The sequence below is a fragment of the Pimephales promelas genome, chromosome 4 (genome assembly GCF_988280905.1).
Source record: "Pimephales promelas chromosome 4, fPimPro1.hap1.1, whole genome shotgun sequence".
In the NCBI taxonomy this organism is placed as follows: domain Eukaryota; kingdom Metazoa; phylum Chordata; class Actinopteri; order Cypriniformes; family Leuciscidae; genus Pimephales; species Pimephales promelas.
In genome coordinates, this window is record NC_142772.1 from 41771238 (window position 1) to 41794080 (window position 22843).

The following is a 22843-nucleotide window of genomic DNA, read 5'->3' on the forward strand; positions in this document are numbered from 1 at the left end:
ATTTCAAACTTTAAAAAAAGGCAGCAGGCAGCGAGTGTTATTTTTACCGAGCCGTTTGGGGTTTTGGGTGAGTTCGTTTTAATTTCAGTGGTGGATGAAGTCACTGAAAAAGCCTGTTATGGCTGCTGTCCTCTTCATGCCCTGCACTGGTAATGGATCCTCCATTTATGTGTTCTCCCACTAGAGAGAGACATTCTGCACAAATGATGCTGCTTGTTTTATTGACTGGAATGTATGACATTGAAATGAGGTTTATGTTCCAGTGAGCAGTGTAATTTTTTTTTAACCACAGAAGGCTGACAAGCTTTAAATTTACATTTAAGTTATATTCCTCATGTTTATGTAAACACTGTAAAAATAAAGTTGCTGCCTTAAATTGTTAAGTACACTCAACTTGGATTTTTAAACCAATTCAACTAAGTTGAATCTTCTTGTATGAAATACAAAAAAGTTGTAAATTGCTTAACTTATTTTGATGAGTTAAAGCGATGTATAAACATGTCTACCTTATAGTGTAAATATCAACTCAACATGCATTCACGGTAAAAAATATGATCAACATGTTATGTCAACATGTTTTTTTTCCATTACTTTAACTTATCAAAATATGTTAAGCAATTATACAAGACTCAACTAATTTTTTTTTAAGTCAGTTTAATTTGATTAGCAAATGTCTTTTTTATAGTGTTGTTAAAAAACTTGTAAACCAAACGAAGTGAACCAAATGAAAGCTTACAAATCCTAAGCCTATTTAATTTCTCAGTTGTTTAATTGTTCATTCATTTCATTTTTGTTATGGAAACACTTTGCATTAAGGTTTTTTTTTTTTTGGTTAACACTATTGAACTACATTTTTTAACATACAGTATTTCTCAGTTAGTTCATTTCAACATTAAATACGTTTATACAAACCAAAAGTTGCATTTTTTTAACTTAAGTTAATGCACTGTGAACTAACATTCACTGAACAATGAACAACAGTATTTTTATTCACATTTTGAAAGATTAATACAAATATGTAAGTTAATACATTAACTAATGTTAACAAATGAAACCTTTTTGTAATGCAAAGTTTTAGTGTTGAAGTCTATCTATCTATCTATCTATCTATCTATCTATCTATCTATCTATCTATCTATCTATCTATCTATCTATCTATCTATATCTGTCTGTCTGTCTGTCTGTCTGTCTGTCTGTCTGTCTGTCTGTCTGTCTGTCTGTCTGTCTGTCTGTCTGTCTGTCTGTCTGTCTGTCTGTCTGTCTATCTATCTATCTATCTATCTATCTATCTATCTATCTATCTATCTATCTATCTATCTATCTATCTATCTATCTATCTATCTATCTATCTATCTGTCTATCTATCTATCTATCTATCTATCTATCTATCTATCTGACAATGTCACATACTGTAGCCTATTGGAATCATCGCCGATTTAAAAGTCTTCAGTGATTCTTTTCTTTTCTCTGTGTTGTCCGTCTCGCTCATGGCTATTGGATTTCTAGACATCCCACAGCGCGCAACAGGTATATGTCCCCATGCATAGGGCAGGTTGAATCTATTGCCCCGATTTCCTGTCACATGATTTGAAATAGGATCCCGACTTTTTCTGCTATCTGTCTTGTGTGTGTATGTGTGTGTGTGTGTCTGTCTGGGGGCAGCGCTGATCTTCCTAAAAGTTCATACGCTCTTAACGCGAACGCGCAGCGAGATTCTGTGACATTCAGCTGCTCACTGCTTCAGCTCCACTGACCTGACTGGACTCTTCACACTTCACCTGCGAGAAGAGAGGGAGAGAAGGTGTTCAGATCTCTTATAGCCTACACAGAAGTGCGATGGATTCGTGGAGAATCGCAGCTTTGCTCCTTGCTGCCTGCCTCAGCGCGTCAACTTCAGACCAGTTCGATACGGGTTAGTCCTCAACTCTTATGACTTGTAACTTTGTGCATTGGGGTGGTTGTAGGTCTTTTATGAGATGTTTCTTACAGTCGTGCACTGGGTTGAGCCCGCATTGTCCCTACTCCAGTCTCGAGATGAGCATCTGCGTGCAGCGCGTTCTGTCACTGTTCTTGCCTCGTCTTGCCTCTGGTTCAGCTGTATGAACCACACAATCCATTCAGCTAAATCATATCAAAAACAAGTTCGCTGTGTTGCATTTGGACGATTCTTCAATTAGAGACACTTTTGAAAGCGTCTTTAAAAATTAAACTATGTTTCATGGTGTGTTATAAAGTTATTGCATATCTTGGTATAAAGAACCATCAAGTGATGAGTAGTTGATAGTAGTAGCGTAGTATTGTGTGCTATGGTAATGATCGTGATAAAATGACTTTTTTTAAAAAAAAAGGTTGAGAAAAAAATTGACATCTCTCTCTCTGTGTGTGTAGGCTATATAGCCTATATTATATGCAATATATTTTAATATGCTTTATTTTATTATTTTTTAATTAAGTTAATGTTAACACTTTTAAAATAATTATTTATAAATAGATAAATCGTTGCAAATTTACCTTTCAACACTAAAAAGGTTTTGTATACTGTATCACAACATTTATGAATCACAACATGCCTTATATTTCCCACTTGGATATGCTTTAATGTATTTTTCAGGACAGATATGAAATCAAAAGACATCCAAATACATCCAGTATTGAACATCAATGGTAGATAAGTAAACCTGTCAATTAGAGTAGCTTAGAGGTTTTTTGTAATCCCAAGAGCAGTTTAATTAGACAATGATGACACAAGAGATCCCTTACAGATATTTACAATGGTAACAATAGCGTCCGCCAAAATGCCATAGTTACTGTGGTTATTGTTTGTAAAATAAAACTGTGGTAATTTGTGGTAATCTGTCACCATTCTGTCACGTAATATATTGAAAGCGTCTTACTTTCTTTGAATGAGATCCCATATTAGGAGGACAGTAACAACAGTCATTGTCGAAACTGGTATTGTGGGGGTTTTGTCTCTCAAACAACTTAATCTACTTGTTATTAATAAGCAGGCCATGTTGTTTTCATATGATATTTAGTATTTGAAAGATCAAAAACATTATTTTCATTTAGAAACCACAAAACAGTACAAATTGTATGTCCCATATTTCAAGTAGGTGCACTTGAGATATTTAATTTTATCATAAATCCATCTTCAACATCAGACAACCATCAATGAATTGTCTCTATGCAAAACCCAAAAGAAATTGTAGTTCATAAATGTTTTGCAATAATTACACAAAGCAAGTATCTCGCACCCCAGATAATCAAGCAAAGAAAGTGGTGGAAGTGATGTCAGCATCTGGCCGACCAATCAAAGTTAATGTGTGTGACAAGACACAAAAACAATTTGAGGGAAATCTTGTTTCCTAGTTTAATAAAAATCAGATTTGATTGTTTGGTGTCATCATCAAAAAGGTTAATACTTTTTTATTGTTATAAATTTGTTAATTGATTGCTAAGTTAATTGATTGTTAGCTAACTTGTTGTGTTACCAAGTCCAGGCATATCCAACTTTTTCTCCAAAAGTACATTTGAAACTTAGTTTAAAGACATTTTGCTTATCTAGATTTCAAGTAGTTTAAATTTCCACTAATTGAAGATTAAATAAATCTGCACTAAAATGCAAAAGACACTTGTAGAGTATTCTAGGTTGTCGCATTGCTTTGCTAACATCATAAGCTGTAATTTGTGTTGTGTTTCAAGTCTCAGAACCAAATCCCCTACGCTCTCTTTTAATTTTTTTTTAATTATAGCCTTTGATTCAAATGACAGGTTAGGCTATCTGAGCAATGGGTAAGCAGCACATGCCCTCTTTACCTAGCAATGCATTTAAAGCTGCCTTCCAGAACCTATTCATGATCATTACCTGACTTATTCCTCTTTAAACGTTTTTCTACCATTTTTGACATGTAGCGTGACTAATTTTGACAGGTTCATGGCTAATTAGTAATTAATAAGGCATGCAGTAACATGTCCATCCACCCAGAGGTTTGAATGTGTTGCAGTAAAACATAATTTATTGAAATGACTTGATGGCTCATTGTAATCCTCGCGTTTCAAAAATATAATAAAAATCATTCAACAACAGTGAGACTTTGCCATCAATTTATGAATATGATCATTTGCAGCTAGCAAGATTTATTGCATGAATTAATTAGTGCATGCATTTGCTTTATTGAAGTGGTTTTCATTGCATTTGTTGGGCTCTTCAGTTCTCTTTTTCTTCTTATCAGTTATTGATATCTGATGAGTGAAGAGACATTGTGTTGTTCTTCTAATGTCTATGTGTGATTGGATAGAGATTTATACTTGTGAATGATGAAACACTTTGCATTTTAAATTATGTTAGACTTTTGAAAGAAATAATGTGGCATCTGCGGGGTTTTTTTTTTCATTAAAGGTGCTGTAAGCAATTTATAAGAAACTGTTGTTGATTTAGAATCAACTCGATTCCAAAAACTCATGCAATGCAAGACTAAAGGTCTATTTATCATAGCTGAAGTGAAGCAAAATAATGCTTTGCGAAAAATAAAGTGAAGATAATGAACGACAAGGAAGAACAAAAAAATGAACATGCTGTATGCAAGAGTATATACTGTACTAGCAAGAGTTGGCTGTAAGTCACCAGCATCACATCAGCTGCAGATAACAATGGCTGTGTCCGAAATCTCCACTCAAACCACTAATCCCTACTCCCTATGTAGGGGGTAGGGAGTAGAGCACTATATAGTGAGCTCACAAGCAAAATAGAAACACCACTTTTTGATTATTTCATTGCTGTCCCACTATTTATACATGTGTGTGCTTACAAACAATTTATACATGTCTGACAAAATTGTAAAACTACTACATATCATAAGTTAAACGAGACAGAACCTAACTTACATTTGTATGACAAATTTGTATTGTCGCGCTGCTCCGCTTGTCATCCATCCGTGATACGATCAGCGCAATGCATGATGCCGGTATGTAGGGCTTGACCATCAGTTGTACACTACTTTTCAAAATGCATTCTGGGATACATTGAGTGGAGTAGGGTATAATAATCATCACTATACATTCGGACAGCACTACAAAAAAAATCTGAAACTGTGTGGATGAAAAGACAGTTTGTGAATTTGTTTTATACTCTCTTTTAGTTTAGTTTAAAGCTTTATTAATCCCCGTGGGGCAATTAGTTTGAACTCACATGGTGCCTCACATGAAAACACTTAGCACATACATTCAATACATAATAAAAAAAAAAAAAAAAATATATATATATATATATATATATATATATATATATAAATAAGTAAAAACATCACCTAGTTTATTAATCGTATTGCTTCAGGCACAAAAGTACATTTGTGGCAATTTGTAGAGCATTTAATTGCCCTTAAACGTTGTCCAAGGGGCATCCACTCAAATAGACATTTGTAATGTCTCTCAGCCATCTCTCTTCCTATAGTCTTTCTTGCTCACTCTCCTCCCCCATCATGAGTGGACACGCCCCCTACTGCTGATTGGCTACTAACACAAGTGCTGGGTCCGATCCAATTTCAAAACAGTTTCTCACAAATCACTTAACATAGGGAAATGGGAAAACAATTTCTTTTGCCTTTTTCTTGACATTGCATGAATTAAAAGCTTCTGCTCCTTTGCGTTTAAACAGATCTAAGACATATGAGCAGGTTGTACCTGCACCTTGACCAGGCCAGAGACCAAGTCTGTATTTCCTCAGACAAATATGTATTAAAGGTGCAATAGGTGATTCTCTACAGAAACGTTTTTTGTAATGCTGGTTTAAAGTCTCCTCAAATCCTGATAGCAATCACTATGTTAAGCTGTCTAAATGTATATTTATAAATATATATCATCCGTGAAAGGCATAGGACCACAAAATTTGGTCTGAATGAAATGATAGCATGTGTTCCCACTTCCCAGTCTGTCAATTGTTCACACATACTGTACGTCATATGTCATTGGCGAGTTCTCGTATACGCTAAGCAGGCAAGCAGTTTATGTTTGTTATTGTAGTAGATACTATTACTCACTGTACTATAAAGTTGTGAATGGTGATAACGTTGTCTCTGGACCTCTCGCTTCTGGTCTGTGCACGTTCATGCGTTTTGGCGGAGGCTTGGCTTTGGATGGCGATTTGCAGGGATCGTATGCTTTCAAAGCTAGCAGGCTAAAGTTAGCATTTTCCAGATCACCTATTGCACCTTTAAATGAATAGTTTATTTGAAAAATGTAAGTTTTGTAAATGTAAGTTTTATTCACGGACTTTGAGAAGAAGCATCTGTGTCCAGACAGGCACTCATGTAAAGTGGATTTGGGTTTAGTTAAAGGGACACTCCACCCATTTGCATTAAGCTTTCCATTGTTAGAAACCCAGTTATACTATAGACAAGAGAAGAGAGAAATCTGCTATTTACCTTTTTCACTTCCTCCTACAATGACGCAAAAATCATAATTTTATGTCATTGTAGGAGGAAGTGTAAGAGGGGGGATTTCTGAAAAGACTACAAGCACTTCCCACCCTTTCAAACCCGCCCATAGGGGGTTGGGCCTAATGCGCTAACAGACCAATCACAGATCAGTGCCAGTGCGTTTGATTTCACCGGCAGAAACGTTTTGAAAATATGGACGAAGGTACTGAACACGCAGACGGATGCATTATGGAGGATTGGGATTACACATAGTGTCAGCCATCTTTTTTGGAAGCTAAGCTAGCAGGCTCTTGTTCTGTGGAGAAAGCCGAGTAGTAGGGTTGCCGCGGTGAGGAAAATTTCCCACCGGTTAATCGACGTGTGACAACACCGGTAATCCCGGTGTCACCGTGGAGGGCAGGGCGGGGGGGTTAAATAGCTTTTAAATGCGTGCGCGTTATACTTTCACTTTCGAAATAAGCGTCAATTGCTTGAATGGACAAAAAAACAACTCGCTGATAATAAAACTTTTATTTATAGACTTTTATTAGCATAACGAACGAATAAAAATAACCCCATGCATAGGCTGAAAAAAGTGAAAATCGGCAAAATGTGGGCCCAAACAAATAAGAACCATAAAACGTTTATTAACGAATAAGAAAATAAAATAGGCCTAAATAAATTACACAAAGTTTAAATGAGATAAAACCAATTAAAAAGAGACGAATATAAAATAAAAACTTCAAAACGGACCTTAGCCTACATAAATGACATAGCCTACTTTCACTTTCGAAATAAGCGTCAATTGCAATTCAGCGTCAATTGCTGGAATGGACAAAAAAAAAAAAAAACAACTCGCTGACAATAAACTTTTATTTAGACAGCACTTTTATTAGAATAATAAACGAATAAAATATAGACAGAACTTTTATTAGCATAACGAACGAATAAAAATAACCCCATGCATAGGCTGAAAAAAGTGAAAATCGGCAAACTGTGGGCCCAAAAAAATAAAACGTTTATTAACGAATAAGAAAACAAAATAGGCCTAAATAAATTAAACAAAGTTTAAATAAGATAAAACCAAATAAAAAGAGACGAATATAAAATAAAAACTTTAAAAAGGACCTTAGCCTACATAAATGACAGCACTCTAAAAAAAAGTAAAACACTATAAATTGGCATTTATTAACATTAATATATATTGGCAAAAATATTGCCAAACAGGCGATTTTGCATTGCGTTTTGACACCAAATCTTCCACCATTATCTTGCTTTTCTGTAATTTGACTCGTTCTCGTCTCCACACGTGCTAAATGGAATCCTGATGCTTGCTGATCTGTGACGTGACGGCACGCGTTGCGCAGTTCATTTTTAATTATAATGCTCTCTTCAGAACTAAATAATTGAAAATTATTATTTTTAATTAATTCAAATAAATATTTTAGCAAAAACGAATACTTTAAAAAAAAAAAGTCAAGACATCGCGGTGTCACGGTGGGAAAGTGATGTCACCGGTGATGGGGCTTAAAACCGGTAACACTGTCAACACCGTCTATCGCGGCAAGCCTACCGAGTAGTAACTTTAAGGGTTACCGTCCTCTTTTTCCCAGACATGTCCGGCCGTCGATGTCCAGGATTCAGCTTTTGCTTTCTGCAGTCGCCATGTATTGTTTACATGTACAGCTTTTGTTTCAATCTAACTGAATTCATTCTGATTGGTGAATCTGAATGTAGTGTTTACATGAACGCTAAAAAAGTGATCGGTTGATGTGCGTTTTAACATTGCTAAGAAAATTCCCGCTCCTCCGTGAGAGATACGAGCCCGGTAACTTACGTCTCACAGCTGTCGCTCATCAGTACTCACGCGTCATTCTCCACACGGCCCTCATTCGTCCCGCTCGCCACAGTAAACATGATGAATGGCGACTATAAAACGCAATAGCCAAATCCCGAAGATTTTGGGCGATCTCGAAACACATTTTCTGGCAGACTCATCACGGAGACTCACTATTCTTGTTGTTTAACTACTGCGCTGTTACCGGTAGGCGTTGCTCCTAGGGTAGCGAAGCAAGTGCATTCTGGGAGTTGTTGTCTTTCATCCACACATAAGCCAAAAATACATTTTCTGTCTTTTCTCAGTCTAGAAAGCTCCAAATTCAAAAGTAATTTCACATTTCTTCTACATAAATTACCCATTTTAAATGCACATTAATCTTTCCAGAGGTGGAGTGACCCTTTCAAAGAAGTTGTTGACTGGAATGTACCAAGTGATTCCCAGACAGTGCTATGTTGTCATTCACATGTCTGTTGAAGAGTTCATTTGAGATAAAAATGACAGATTTATTTTTCCCGCATATTTTTGCTGCTAAATGTGAACTTTGTGATACTTGTTTGCTGTGTTTTTCCATTCAAAAGCAAAATGTGCTGATTGTGAAATGAGTGGAATGGTTATGGCTGAAGGGCAAAACTAAGACTTCAAAGCATCAACAATTTAGCTTGAGTTATTAAATCCATGTCATGCCTTGTCTGTCGTGATTGTTTTGTCTTTCATCTCGTTTCAAAAGTCCACGCAAACACCATGTGGCTTATTGGTCCTGATCAATCATGAGAAATTAACATGTTATCTGAAACGAGAGCTCTGCTCAGAATCAGCAGCGTTTAAAGTTATTTTTGTTCTTGAGTGTGTATGTGTGAGTGTTCAACTGGACTCAGCATTTCATCTACAGACACTTACTCTTTGACTAGATTTAATCTAATCTTGCAACGTAGCCGAAAAGCCGCAGCCTTAGATGTTTCTTCAGCTTCTGTTGTGTCGAGCAAAGATCCAACATCAAAATACTGGTTTACATTTCATCTGTTACAGGAAATCAGTTAGTCAGTTAAAGCGTGATAAACACTCGAGATGCTAGCTGTTAAAGATGGTGACAATGTTAAAGGAGGATTTGTTGCCGTATATGCATTAGCGTCATCTTAACAGATCCTTCATCGGTTCTGGAATCATCTTTCTGCTGTTTGGCTGCTCGCCATTGCTGACTACCTCTCTCCTCTATCTTTATTTTTGTCTTTTTCTCTTGTTCTACTCTTCTTTTTCTTGCCAGGGCTGTTTGGAGTGCAGCGCCTGCGCTTTGTCTTGTGTCTTCACTCAGTCGCTCTGACAGTGAAGTATGGTTTGGGAGGGAAACAGTAGCCAGGTGGTCGGAAATGTGGGCAGGGGAAGAACTTTTGTGCTTTTTCTCTGTCCCTTCAACCACTTCCTTTTTTCTTTTCTTTTTCTTTTTATGTGTACTTGTTTAGAAAGCACTGCAGCATTGACCCACTGGAGTTCATGACTATTATTTAAAGACTGTAAATGGATGGTTTATTTTTTGAAAGATTACAGTTTTTCTTTTCATTTTTCTTTTGTTTGTTCTTGTTCATTCACATCAAATGCTGCCAATGCTGTCAATTTGAAGCCTTGACTAGTTTTTCCAGTGAAACTTGCTTGTCATGACAGGTTTACATTAATGCATATGTGTGTATGTTTGTGGGAAAGCAATTTTCTTAATACATATCGTTGTCTTGTTTTGTAAATATTGTTAAAACAAGATTCATTTACTTGAAAAGCGAAGTTCATTCAATTTTTGGGATTTATATTGTTTTAAGCATAAAGCATTAGCATTTTCCCTTGTTTTTAAGCAGAGATTTATGCTCAAAATAAGAAAAACTGAGACATACAAATTGTGTTTTTCTTATAATTTTTCTTAAAATAAAATAAAATTACGTTTATTTGTCTTACAACATGAATTGCGATTGCTTTTAAGCATAAAGCAGTAGCATTTTTTATTGTTTTAAGTATAAAGTTTATTTGTGTAAAAGTGATATTTTATTTGTCAGTGGACTAAGACAAATAAACTTAAATGATATTTTTTTGTTTTACTTATAACTTTGCATAAATAGAATACGATGAGTAAAAATAATAAAATAAATAAAAAATACATAAAAAATGTAAAATACTCAAATTGACAGATCTCGTGCAGTCTTCTCAAAAGTAAATGTATGTTTATGAATATTTTTCACTGTAAAACAACAAAAAATGAGATATTTAATTAAAGAACAACGCTATGAGTTTAGTGAGGATAGCATTGCTCAGATAAGATGAGAAATATTTGAGATCTCTGGAAAGAGTGCAGTTTAAAACATTCAGGAGAGAAATGTAAAAATTTGGAGAACATTACGTGAACCTATAGAGATTTGTTTATCCTAGTGGCTTATTTTTCACTAGAAGGCAGATTTGTTCAGATTTCTGATGTATAAATAAAGTGATAATGATTTTGAGTCAACACAGGGACCCTCATAATGCCGAACCACTGGACCGTGTGCCCACTCCCATATCTTTCTCTATCTGTGGTGCAGAGGTGGTTAGCTGAGAGTGCTTCTTCTAATTTAGCAACAGAAATACCCACATCAGAGGCTGTCGTTTCAGAGGGCACTGGCATTCCTTTGCTCCCATACATTTCCCAGAAATCCTTCCACCCATTTCCTGCCAGCATATCCTCACATTTACACACAACAGGCTGTAATTACCCACCCAGCTGATCCGATCCAGAACCAACCACCGAGAAACATGGAACACAAAGATGCCTCTGTATCCAAGAGTGACACAGTATACAGGCCGCGTTGCTCCTCTGGACAGAGACACAGCCTGTGGTCGGTTCTGTCAATCCTTGACTCTGTTTCAATGGGAAACTAAGCAGAAAGTAAGCAGGCAACACGTCGTGTGTTAATGACAATACCTGAACGCCAAGTTCGGCTCGGATGAAAGGTGCCTAAAGAGGCTAAATGAACTCAAACTCTTCTAGTTCTACCAAGACAGATATTATCCGAGCAGTTTGGGGTCGATACGATTAAGAAATTAATATTAAAAGAATGTTAAAAATATGAAGCAGCACGACTGTTTTCAACACTGATAATAATAAGAAATGTTTATTGAACACTAAATCAGAGAAGGAACGTGCGACACTGGATTCTGGAGCATTTTTGTGTGATAAATCACTAAATTGTTTAATTCAGTTGATTCACTGAAACATCTGATTGATTCGTTTGATTCAGAAATGAATCAATCTTACAAATGAATCTTCTGTGCATTTTATTAGAGACAAGGTTAATGCCGAACCACAACCCTTAAGCTAATGATATGTGTGAGTATACAAGAGGTTTATGATGGTCATCTATGTCAGTCTCCTTTGTTTGATGTTACACCATGGGTCAAAGGTCAAGCCTTGGTTGACCTAGGGATAGTTAGAAGCTCATGTTATGTACCTAATGCATGCTCTAGCCTGCTCAAACCATTCCTCCTAGCTAATGTGGCATCTGCAAATCATTTCTTTAAAAGGCTATTAAAGATTGTTTAATCTTCATGTTGACTTTAGACAATAAACACAAGCCTTCTGAATGTATTTTTAATTAATGCTTTCTCTAGTTGTCGATGACTTCACTACCACCCATTTAGTTAGTTTAACATTTGCGTATAGGGCAAAGGGCAAAAGTCGTCTCGCCTCAACATTGCTATTTTTTATTTTTCATTGTAGTATGCACCGCATATTTTGTGTTTTGCTAAAGCTATATCCGACACTGTTATTTTCTCCGAAGTATGCAAAGGTCAGTGAGAGGGGAGAGAGACAGACAGCGGGAGAGAGATTGAGATCTGCTTAACCACCATCCCGGTATCCAACATGCTGAGATATGTCAGATGCCTAGTTCAGAAAAATATCCATATTTATAAACATGAATTTGGAATGTGCTTGTATAAAGTTGGCGAGAGAGAGAATACCTCAGCCGCCTCCCATGCGGCCTTTTTCTGTCTGAGGCCATTTATTTTGGCTCAGGATGTAACAGCCCATGCCATCCGCTCACGACTTCCTGTTGACCTCTGATTGAGGTTTTGTGGAGCCGGGACAGGTCAAAAGGTCAACTATATCTATCTACTGTCAAGTAGGGATGAGTCAGGGTGATCGACTAGTCGTTAGTGAGTTAGTATTTTTGAGCGGTAGTACTTTAAAGGGGACCTATTATGCAAAATGTACTTTTACATGGTGTTTGAAGATAAATGGTGTGTGTACACAACCACCCTATAATGGTCAAAATCCGCACCCCCTTATTAATCCCCATGGCTCATAAGCAGTGACATTTGCATATTCTAGCCATATGATGCTTAGAAATGCCAATGACTGCTGACAGACTCCGCCCAATTAGCATAGACCCCGCCCTCAGTAAACAGTACACAATTCGCCATGTTAATCTCCTCACTCCTCACCAGTAGTTCACTTTAAAAAAAACTTTTGCTGATAATTTACTCACGCCCATATCATCCAAGATGTCCACATCTTTCTTTCTTCAGTCAAAAAGAAATTAAGGTTTTTCATGAAAACATTCCAGGATTTTCTCCATATAATGGACTTCAATGGGAACCAAACGGTTCAAGGTCCAAACGAGAGTTTCAGTGCAGCTTCAAAGGGCTTTAAACGACACCAGACGATGAATAAGGGTCTTATCTAGGACCTTCGAGTCATGAATCGAAAAAAGATTTGTTCATTTTGATGAACGAGTTTGAACAGGAGAGTCACGGATGTTCGTCACAGAACAGAGCAAGTCGAGCATTTGTGCTTATAAAACTTAAACTTTTTATTTATTTTTTAAATGAGCGATCGTTTCGCTAGATAAGACCCTTATTCATAGTCTTGTGTCGTTTAAAGCCCTTTGAAGCTGCACTGAATCTCTCATTTGGACCTTGAACCGTTTGGTTCCCATTGAAGTCCATTATATGGAGAAAATCCTGGAATGTTTTCATCAAAAACCTTCATTTCTTTTAGACTGAAGAAAGAAAGACATGGACATTTTTGATGAAATGGGCGTGAGTAAATTATCAGCAAAAGATTTTTTAAAAAGTGAACTACAAGAAATTTGTTCTTCTTAAAGGGTTAGTTCACCCCAAATTGAAAATTCTGTCAGTAATTACTCTCTCATACCCTCGTGTCACTCCAAACCCGTAAGACCTTCGTTCATCTTCGGAACACAAACGAAGATATTTTTGATGAATTCTGAGAGCTTTCTGCCCTTCCTCAAGGTCCTCAAGGGACAACCATTCTGTACATTTGCCGTTGATGATTTTACAATATGGTACATTTCGAAACATGGACCGTATGTTTCCGATTACAGCTTTGATTGCTTTTCTGTGAGACAGACATGTCATGTTCCTGTGTAAATTTGAAAGGTTTACACTTGTTTAATCCATACTATCACTCGTCACCTGTCCAGGATCCAGCTGTCAGGGTGTGATCGTTCAGTGCCCGCAGTGCGATAAAACCGAGTGGAAAAGTAAGTAACTCCTGTGCTCCTTTGAATGAGCTGATAAATACTGACAGGAATGATAGCTGTGTGAAGAGTGGCAGCGAGGGAGAAAGAGAAAAAGAGCGACACTTCGGTTAGGTTTGTCATATCAGGCCTGTCTAATTCAAAGGAGCAGTGGAAGACAGCGCAACATTAAGCTGTCAGGCAGTTGTGCCCGTGTCAGGAACTGTCTGTGGATGTGTGCCTCACATATATACACTTGAAAAAATTCTGGGTTGTTTTAACCTAATTTTGGGTCAAATATGGGCAACATTAAATGACATTTTGAACCCAATGTTTGAGTTTGTCCATATTTGACCCAAAATTGGGGCATTTTTTTTAGAGTGTAGTATCTCACTAGTTATTTTTAGTGGAAATGCAATGAATCACTGAGAAATGCTGGTATAACTATACATTTAATATATAAACCATTTTTTACTGATTAATATAATTAATTGTCATTTAATTAAAAAAATATATAATAAAATATAATAATAAAACATAATTTAGTAAACCCGTTTTTTCATTGATATTATCACCTTTATTTATTTATATTGTGCTTTATGCAGTACAAATATATTAAATATTTATTGTGTCATTAAATATTTAATGTTTCACTGATTATAATAATTAAATATCATATAATATATAAACAATTTTTCATATATTTTATATGTTAAATTATATTTAATCAATAACCATTTTTCAGTGGCATAATTACTGTATTTATTAAATGTAAAAATATAATATAAAATCATTTTGTGATTTCAAAATTGAATATTTAATATATCAACAAATTTTATATATATCAATGAAAAGAATGGTTTCTGTAATGAATTATATTTAATGGGCTTTATGCCCAGCTGCACTACTTCCTGAACTTCAGCCAGCTTCTTGTTTCCTGTCTGCAGTTATTGGCCAAATTGATTAATCCAGGTGTGCCTGACCTCAGTTGTCATGGCAACAATAATCAGACACACCTGAATTAATCAATTTGGCCAATAATGGCAGACAGGAAACAAGAAGCTGGCTGAAGTTCAGGAAGTAGTGCAGCTGGGCATAAAGCCCATTGTAATATCAATTAAAATGTTTATTTATTAAATCATTAAAAACATTTTTTAATCTTATTTCTGTTCCTACCATTTTATAAAAGTCTGATTTAGTGATTTTTAAGTGGGTTCTACAGCTCTTACCCATGGTAAAGTCACTGTAACACACTGCCTCTTGTGCTTTATTGCTTTAATATACCTTCAAACCACCTGTGGATTGTTTTGAAACATATCTATAATCACAGAAATGCTCTAAAGCTTGTAGCCACACTTTCTTTTCGTGCCATCCCTGTAACGACACTAATAGAAGCTGCCGAAGCTACCAAACATGTATTTCATTTCATTTATTTATTTATTTCAACAGGGACAATGTGCAAAAAAACATTAATTAAAGATGCTTTGCACCAGATTTAGCTTAAGCTAGTTTCCATCTGCAGTCCCCGAGCAGGTGAATTACAATACAAAATATACAATATAAAATGTTATAATTAGTCACTCAAATACAACTATCTATCAATTCATTCATTCATCATTCTCTATTTCAACCATCAATAAAACCTCACTAAAAGTCATATTTACATACATAATTATCTATGCTGGCACAACTGGTTGTTCAATAGTACTTTCCTTATATTGATAGAAAAATCCTTCAGGTTAAAAGTGAGTTTTAGAGCCTTTGGGAGTTTGTTCCATTCTTTAATGCCCTTGAATGAGAAGGCTGTCTATGTGCAAAGGCCGAGCTACATTTAGGCAGCCTGCAATCATTGCAACTTGTGGACCTGGTACTCCTAGTCATCTTTTCAGAGCAAAACTGTACAAACGTTTTTAGGGGAGGAGGCGCATCACATCTTTAGGATGTAAAAGCTTTGAAAATTCAGGATCTGACACATAAGAGGAGCTTTTCCCTTCATTACATCTATAGCTCTCTCTACCTCCTTATGCTTTCACTGTCCTCCCTTTTACACGTATCTCTGTGGTTTTGATCTGACAAATGTGACGCTTGTGCAAGCTTCACAAGCTTCTTTTCACTCTGACATTTGCAAATGCCTGCAGACAGAGCTTGTCATATTCAATTGGATTTTTCTCACACGCTTCCTCTCTCTCAAATTCAAATTCAACATTGCTTTATTGCCTATAGCTATAAATAATACAATATTCCAAAGCTTGGAATTCATCGAATAATAATTAAAAACGTAATCAAAGCAAAATATTATAACAATAACTTAAATTTAAATAAACAGTGTAGCAAATCAGAACATGTGTGAATTCTCTCCCTTTCTCTCTCTCTCTTTCATTTCTCATAAACTAACAGCGTAAAAGTCTTGTGTGCACTCAACAATGAATTCATATCACAGAAGCAAACAATTCCTTTATAATCGAAGCTGAAGCAGAGTCCATTTGCATAGGGAGTGCCTGGACAGCGCTCTAGGAAAAATACAAAAACGCAAATTAAATTTGTTTAAGATAATGACTGTTCTCCAAACTAAATTAAAATGCAGTATCTAACATTGGTGCAGTGCTTCGCAAAAAAAAAAAAAGCTAAGACAAACAATAGTGCCACCACTAGCATGCAAACGCATCAGTCTGGACGCTCAAGGCCATGTGTGCATTTATCTACAATGCTGATCCTAGCAAATCCTCATCTAAAAGTAACAGCGTTTCTTTTGTAATGGGTTGTTCCAGTACACTCCACGGGAGAATGCGATTAGAAGGTTCTTTGAAAGTCTCCGAGAGGCTTTTTATCTTTGCCTGGCCGTGTAATGGAGCCGAGAACCTTTAAAATGCGCCAGTACTGCAGTTTATTCACTAGGGCTTCTTAAACGGCGGTAAAGTCAGCAGATGTCCGGCAAACACACCGGGGAGATGCTACCAATTGTACTTTGTAGAAACTGCCCATTATCTGAAGGAAGTCATCTAACGTTCCCACATCTCTGAAGACCAAATCTGAACCTTTTCAAACAAGCAAACATGTACTTATGTGGTGTTTTGTACAGCTATGATTTCAAAAGCCATGACCAATATCATAATAGTAGGATATTGAATTGCCAACGGAGAGGGATGTGACCTGTCCTGTGAACTCCCTCACTTTTATGCGAACATTGACTTTGGTTCTGCGCCACCGGCCAGAGAGCTATAAAGGAAAGAGAACAAGGCAGAAAATAAAACCGTCGGGCCGTCCTTCCCCGAATACACTTGCTCGAGAGCCCAAAAAGACTTTTGTGGCAAAGAAGCAAATTGTCACCTTCCCTTTTCTTTTCGCGGGAAACTGTGACATGGAAGAACAGGAAGATTATTGTGGAGGGTCAGATACTTGTGGTGGGGATGAAATAACTTTGTGTTTTGCAGTTCAAGCTAACTTACAATTAAATGTGATTTAAACTATTTTATTCATCTCTGAAACTGATTTAGTCCGAGTCGTTTCACCTAAAAATAATTCTGTCATCATTTACTCACCCAAAGTTATATGACTTTCCTTCTTCTGTGAAACAGAAAAGAATCACTAAAACAAATGTTCATACAATGAAAATGAATGAGGTCCACTGTTGGATCCCATTGACTTTCATTATATTTTCCAAAACAAAACTAACTGACAAATCATCTTCTTTTGTGTTCCACAGAAGAAAGTCAATCTTACAGGTTTGGAACGATGTAATAAATGATGTTTGGGTGAACTCACTCTGATTAACTCTGTCAATCTTGGTTTCTTTTACTGGTTTCCTGTGAGTTTTTGAAATCAACAGGGTTCAATGGCTGGCTGTCTTATCTCAATGCTGGTGTAGTCTCTTTTCTGTGTATTAATAGGGATGAATGAGGCCTATTCAGTAGCGGACCCATAGAGTGTTTCCTCAGGTCCAATTTGTGCAGGTCACTCTTAGTGCCATGTAACTGGATCTCCAAGTTCTCAATGGATCCATGAAACTGATCCCGTTCTCATGGAGGACAACAGGGATGCCCTGGACTTTCTTTCTCACGCCTCTCTCTCTCTCTCTTTCTCGCTATTCCATCTGCTTCTCTGCTCTTTTGTTATTTTTTTTCTCCAGTATCTCTGAGCAGTTGAACTGAAGCGGGTTTCACTGTCGGGCAGTTGGAGAAAGCAAGGAGATGTTGATGATTGTCTGTCTTGTGTTGCTACTTTTGTTTGGTTTCAGATTTTGAAAGGCACATTTCATATGGTGTTTCTTTAACGGGGGATTGTCGAGGAAGCCAACCTGATATGAGGTAGCAGAAGGATACCAATATCAGGATCCAACAAAAAAGAAAGGAGAGGAAAAATGTTAAAGTGATGTGAACAATGCTGACTTGTCTGCAAGGATTTCAAAAGTTGAAAAAGTGTTTTATAGCAGGGGTTTCCAAACATTTTCTATTTTTTTTTATTTTTTCATTAACGTTTAAAGGGTTAGTTCTCCCAGAAATGAAAAATCTGGCATTATTTACTCACCCTCATGCCATTCCATACCCACAAGACTTTTGTTCATCTTTGGAACACACACAAAAAAAAGATATTTGTAATGAAATCTGAGAGATTTTCTCCATTGACGCTTCAAAAAGGTTCATAAAGAGATTGTTTAAAATTATTCTGAATTGATTGGTTTAGTCCAAATGTTCAGTGGCTTTATATGATGAACAGATTTGGAATATAGGCTTTTATTTACATATAAATATTGATCAGTGAATGTAAACATAAGCTCAATTGTACTTGCTTGACGCATGAGAACAAACCTCATTGGTTCTTGCGGAAGCTCAAACGTGCTGCGTAACATGAGAATGAACCTCATTGGTTCTCTCACGTCAAGTGAACATGCTTGAGCTTCTGTTTACACAACTGATGTGTGAGTTGATGAATGTTTATGTGAATAAAGGCCTAAATTATACCTGTTCAGAATTTTATCCGAAAATTTGGACTAAACGCTTGATATATATCATTTTACGTTCTCTTTATAACCTTTTTGAAGCGTCAAAGAATGCATGAACTGTCAATGGAGGGACAGAAAGCTCTCAGATTTTATTAAAAAAATATATTCATTTGTGTTCCGAAAATGAATTAAACTTCTACTGGTTTGGGACGATATGAGGGTGAGTAATTAGTGACATATTTTTTGGGGGTTAATAAACCTTTAGTTTAGTTAAACCTATTATTTAATGTTTGTTAACCTTTCAAAATGTAATTGTTTTTTTTTTTTCAAAATATCTACATTTACAGATAACAGTGTGTAATTATTATTATTTTTTAAACTTACCATTATACGTGCTTTTTACATGTTTTTAACATTTTTTTGTAAATGTTTCTTAATTTAATTTAATTTAATTTATACCATTCTCTTGGAAACATAGGAATCCATGTTTTGGAGCCCCTTAAAATATTGTTTGAAAAAACATCTTTACATACATTTGTTTCATAGAAAAAAATAACAAAAAAATTATTAAATTGGCATTTAAATACTCAATAAGATAAGGATGATATATTTTTGTTGACCAAAACCTGGAAATAAGTTAGCATTTTAGCATGTCCTAAAATTATTGTTTTTTTTTTTTGTCATTTTTTTATTTAAATACTTGAAATAAGACAATAAGACAAGAAACAAGACATTAAGGCATAATAAGGCATTATTAAGGCATAATATTCCAAAAACCAATGGAAAAAGTAACCAGGGCGATTCCTGGTTGCTTACAAAAATATGTCCCTCCACCACTCTATTACCAGCTTGCTTTGCCCAATTCTTGTTTTTTTTGTGTGTGTGTTTGTTTTTTAAACATCACTATTACCCTCATTATTTATTGCAATTTGTGGATGAAAAATCCCTCCTACTTACACTTAAGGAGGGACCTGAGCCATGCATACAAACCAGAACATCATAGAAATTTTGCGGGTTGAACTCTTTTGACTTGAGCCGTTAAGTAAATCTGTTGCAACCACCCTGAACACCCAAGAAAACCACTCAAACACCCAGAACCCTATAGCAACCTCATAGCAACACCCTAACAAAGCTTTGCATAGGCAAGTACCACTCATATTTTATTTAGAGCATGTACAAATCTAGTTTTATTTATAATTTATCGTTTTAATCCTTACCTTTTTGGATAAAAGCATCTGCTTAGTAGATATAACCTCATAATTGCTCTCAAAACAGCTCTTAGAGCCAAGCTCGTGCTTTACAGCTTGCATGAAACATTGGCTACAGATGGTGGATGTTTGTGCAACACGCATGCATGCGCTGATTCTCTCCTGAGGGAAAAGGCGAAAAGGCGTGAGATTATTGAGTTTTTTGGGCAATGTCTGTACCTGCCGTGTGTGGCAACCGTTCATCTTCCTTTTAATGGAGTGAACAGGTCCCACACTACATTCAGTGTAATTAGATTTAATGAAAACACATGGCTCGGAGCAATTTTCAGACATTTTGGAAAATGAAAATGGAATGAAATTAAATTAAGTATTTCCCCCAACTTCCTCGTCCCATGTTTAATTGGTGCTTCAGTGGAGCAGTTAAAAGACTAAATAGGTTTGGCATTCGTGTTTGGTTCACTGCAGGTATCACTATCAAGGAAGAAATTCATTTAAATGTATATTATTTGTTTAATCCTTCTAATGTTCTAAGGTTTTATGTCTCCACCTTTTGTTTTCATATTACACAATGTTCAGAAACACATTGAAAATGAGTGCCTAAAAACCCCATCCTCAGATCCCGTCATCATGTACAAATCTCTTTTATGTTTAAAAGCTCTTTGTAGATGTTAATTACGTCTAATTAGCTAAATTGAAGAATGGAATCCTGGACAGAGTTTGAAAAAAAAAATCCATGTTCCTTATAAACAGAGACTAATAGTACTAATTAAAGTTGGGTTGGGACGGTCAATAGTTGTTATCTAGATTTTTACATCTTTGCGTGTTTTAAAGTGGATGAATTTGGGGATGCGGCTTCTCAGAAGATGTGTTAAAGGAGTAGTTCACTTTTCAAAAAACTTTTGCTGAAGAAATGAAGGTTTTTAATGAAAACCTTCCAGGATTTTCTCCATATAATGGACTTCAATGGGAACCAAACGGTTCAAGGTCCAAATGAGAGATTCAGTGCAGCTTCAAAGGGCTTTAAACGACACCAGACGATGTTCATAAATAAAGACGATGTTCTTATTCATAAAGACGTGGACATCTTGGATGACATGGGGGTAAGAAAATTATCAACAATTTTTTTTTTAAAAGTGAACCACTCCTTTAACATGTATGCTTCGGTAACTGTTGAACTCTCAGCATGCTGATGTTGCGGATCTAAGTTCATTTAGATTTTAAATATGTTTAATTGTGGCTCAAGTTAAAACTAGACCTTTAAATTCAGCTCCTTTGCCATTTTATAGCCCACCAATTCCTAATAATCATACTCTTACAAGTGTACCATGGTATTACAATGTGTGTTTTGTTTCTTACATGGTGCAATGGTAATGCAATGCTAATTATTTTTTGGGGGAATTTTTTCTTTTCAGCTTTGGAGTGGTCATACCATGGTAAAATTAATAGTATTTTTGTTAGAGTATATATATGGGTTTCGAAAGATTGACAGATGTGGCCTGCTGCTTGTAATTCTTGAGACTTGAGCATGGGCAACAGTGCAGATCTTTGAGAAGGAATGAAGTATACGTCTGTTTATATACCCTTGATTGATTTAACTATTGATTATATGTACATATTCCTCCCAAAGGAGAGAACTCCATTGAAGACAGTTGCCAAATACACAGTCATGGAAACGCTTAAAACACTGCAGTCCTATAGTATTTCTGTTCTGAATTGGGGTTGTTTGGTCTAAAGTAACATGAGACAGAAACTGCTGTGGTGTGGCCTGTAATCACCGTTTCTCAGTATCAGAGGGTCTACCGTTGCACACACATGCCCTTCAATGCACCCGACACATGTCTGCCTGCCTAAAACCACATATAATTAACATTCTTGCAATACCAATAAACCTGAGCGAAAACAGGGCGATCCGAAACAGGTGTGAGTTTGTGTGTGCACGTGTAATAATATGCAACACAGATCTTTGAGGTGTTACAGGCAAGTGGATCCAAACTTTGCTCTGTTCTGGCTCTGTTCAAACCCAAAGCTTGAACAAAAGTCAACTTGGATTTCTATAATTCAACTAAAACTCCCATCAGAGAAGGGATGTGGTAGCATAATCATTTCTCATTTCTCCAACCAATTCTGATTTGACAGAAACCGTCCTGATTTGAATTACACACAAACCATGATCCTGTTGCCCAGCAATCCATTGAAACATCTGTCAGGTTTTAAAGGAAAACACGGTGAGGGAACATTGGTCTGATAACCCTAATATTTTTTTAATCTATAGCTGACAGCACCGATTATTGATCGCTCCGTTGTTTTCTCTCTTGCTAACAGCTTAAACATATGCTTCACGCCATTGTAAATCACCCTCAGGGCCATCTGGGTGTTGTAATATTGTGCAGAAGGGCAGCCTGTGCTTCACTCTTAAAGGGGTCAACATGAAAAAACTCATTTTTTTCTTTGAACGTTTTGAAATATATGATGTCAATGTACTATGTAAACATACTGTAAATTTATGTAATTACTCTAATTACCAAGCCAGGCTCTTTGGAGAAAAGTCTCAGTGATGACACACAAGCTTCTTGCTAGCTTCACGACACTTTCAAAATGAAATGTCCAGCTTTTATTACATTGGTTGTTGTTTACCACATCAGAATAGTCATATTGAGCTGGTTAAAGCAAATGTCAAAATGGATTAGGTTACAAATCATGCATTATGGGACAAGTGTTTTTAGGTTCATAACATAGCAGTGTGCGAGGGACAAAAAAATAAATCTTTATTAAGTGATAATCTCCCTAATTTGTGTGAAAAGGAACAAAAGTTGTTGGTGTTTACTGCCACTAGTGTTTCAGCTGGAAACTGCACTGCATTGGAGGTATCCTTTAATTTCCTTTCCTACCCAGTGCAAACTATATTGGATCTGAGACGTCTCCTAACAACCAAACTGTGGATACTATACTTG

The 22843-nt window shown here is 36.2% G+C and overlaps 1 protein-coding gene across 3 annotated transcripts in view; it reads left to right on the top strand.

Moving 5' to 3' along the window:
- The first annotated feature begins 1633 nt into the window (after positions 1-1633).
- Positions 1634-22843, top strand: part of kremen1 (kringle containing transmembrane protein 1) — a 70222-nt gene continuing 49012 nt past the window's right edge. For 2 of the 3 annotated variants that reach the window (XM_089130534.1, XM_089130535.1), the window contains exon 1: positions 1634-1912. In XM_089130534.1, coding sequence (XP_088986660.1) covers positions 1837-1912 — 76 coding nt within the window. In that variant the 5' untranslated portion in view covers positions 1634-1836. The remainder of the gene's footprint in view (positions 1913-22843) is intronic. The other variant, XM_089130536.1, reaches the window with a different exon arrangement.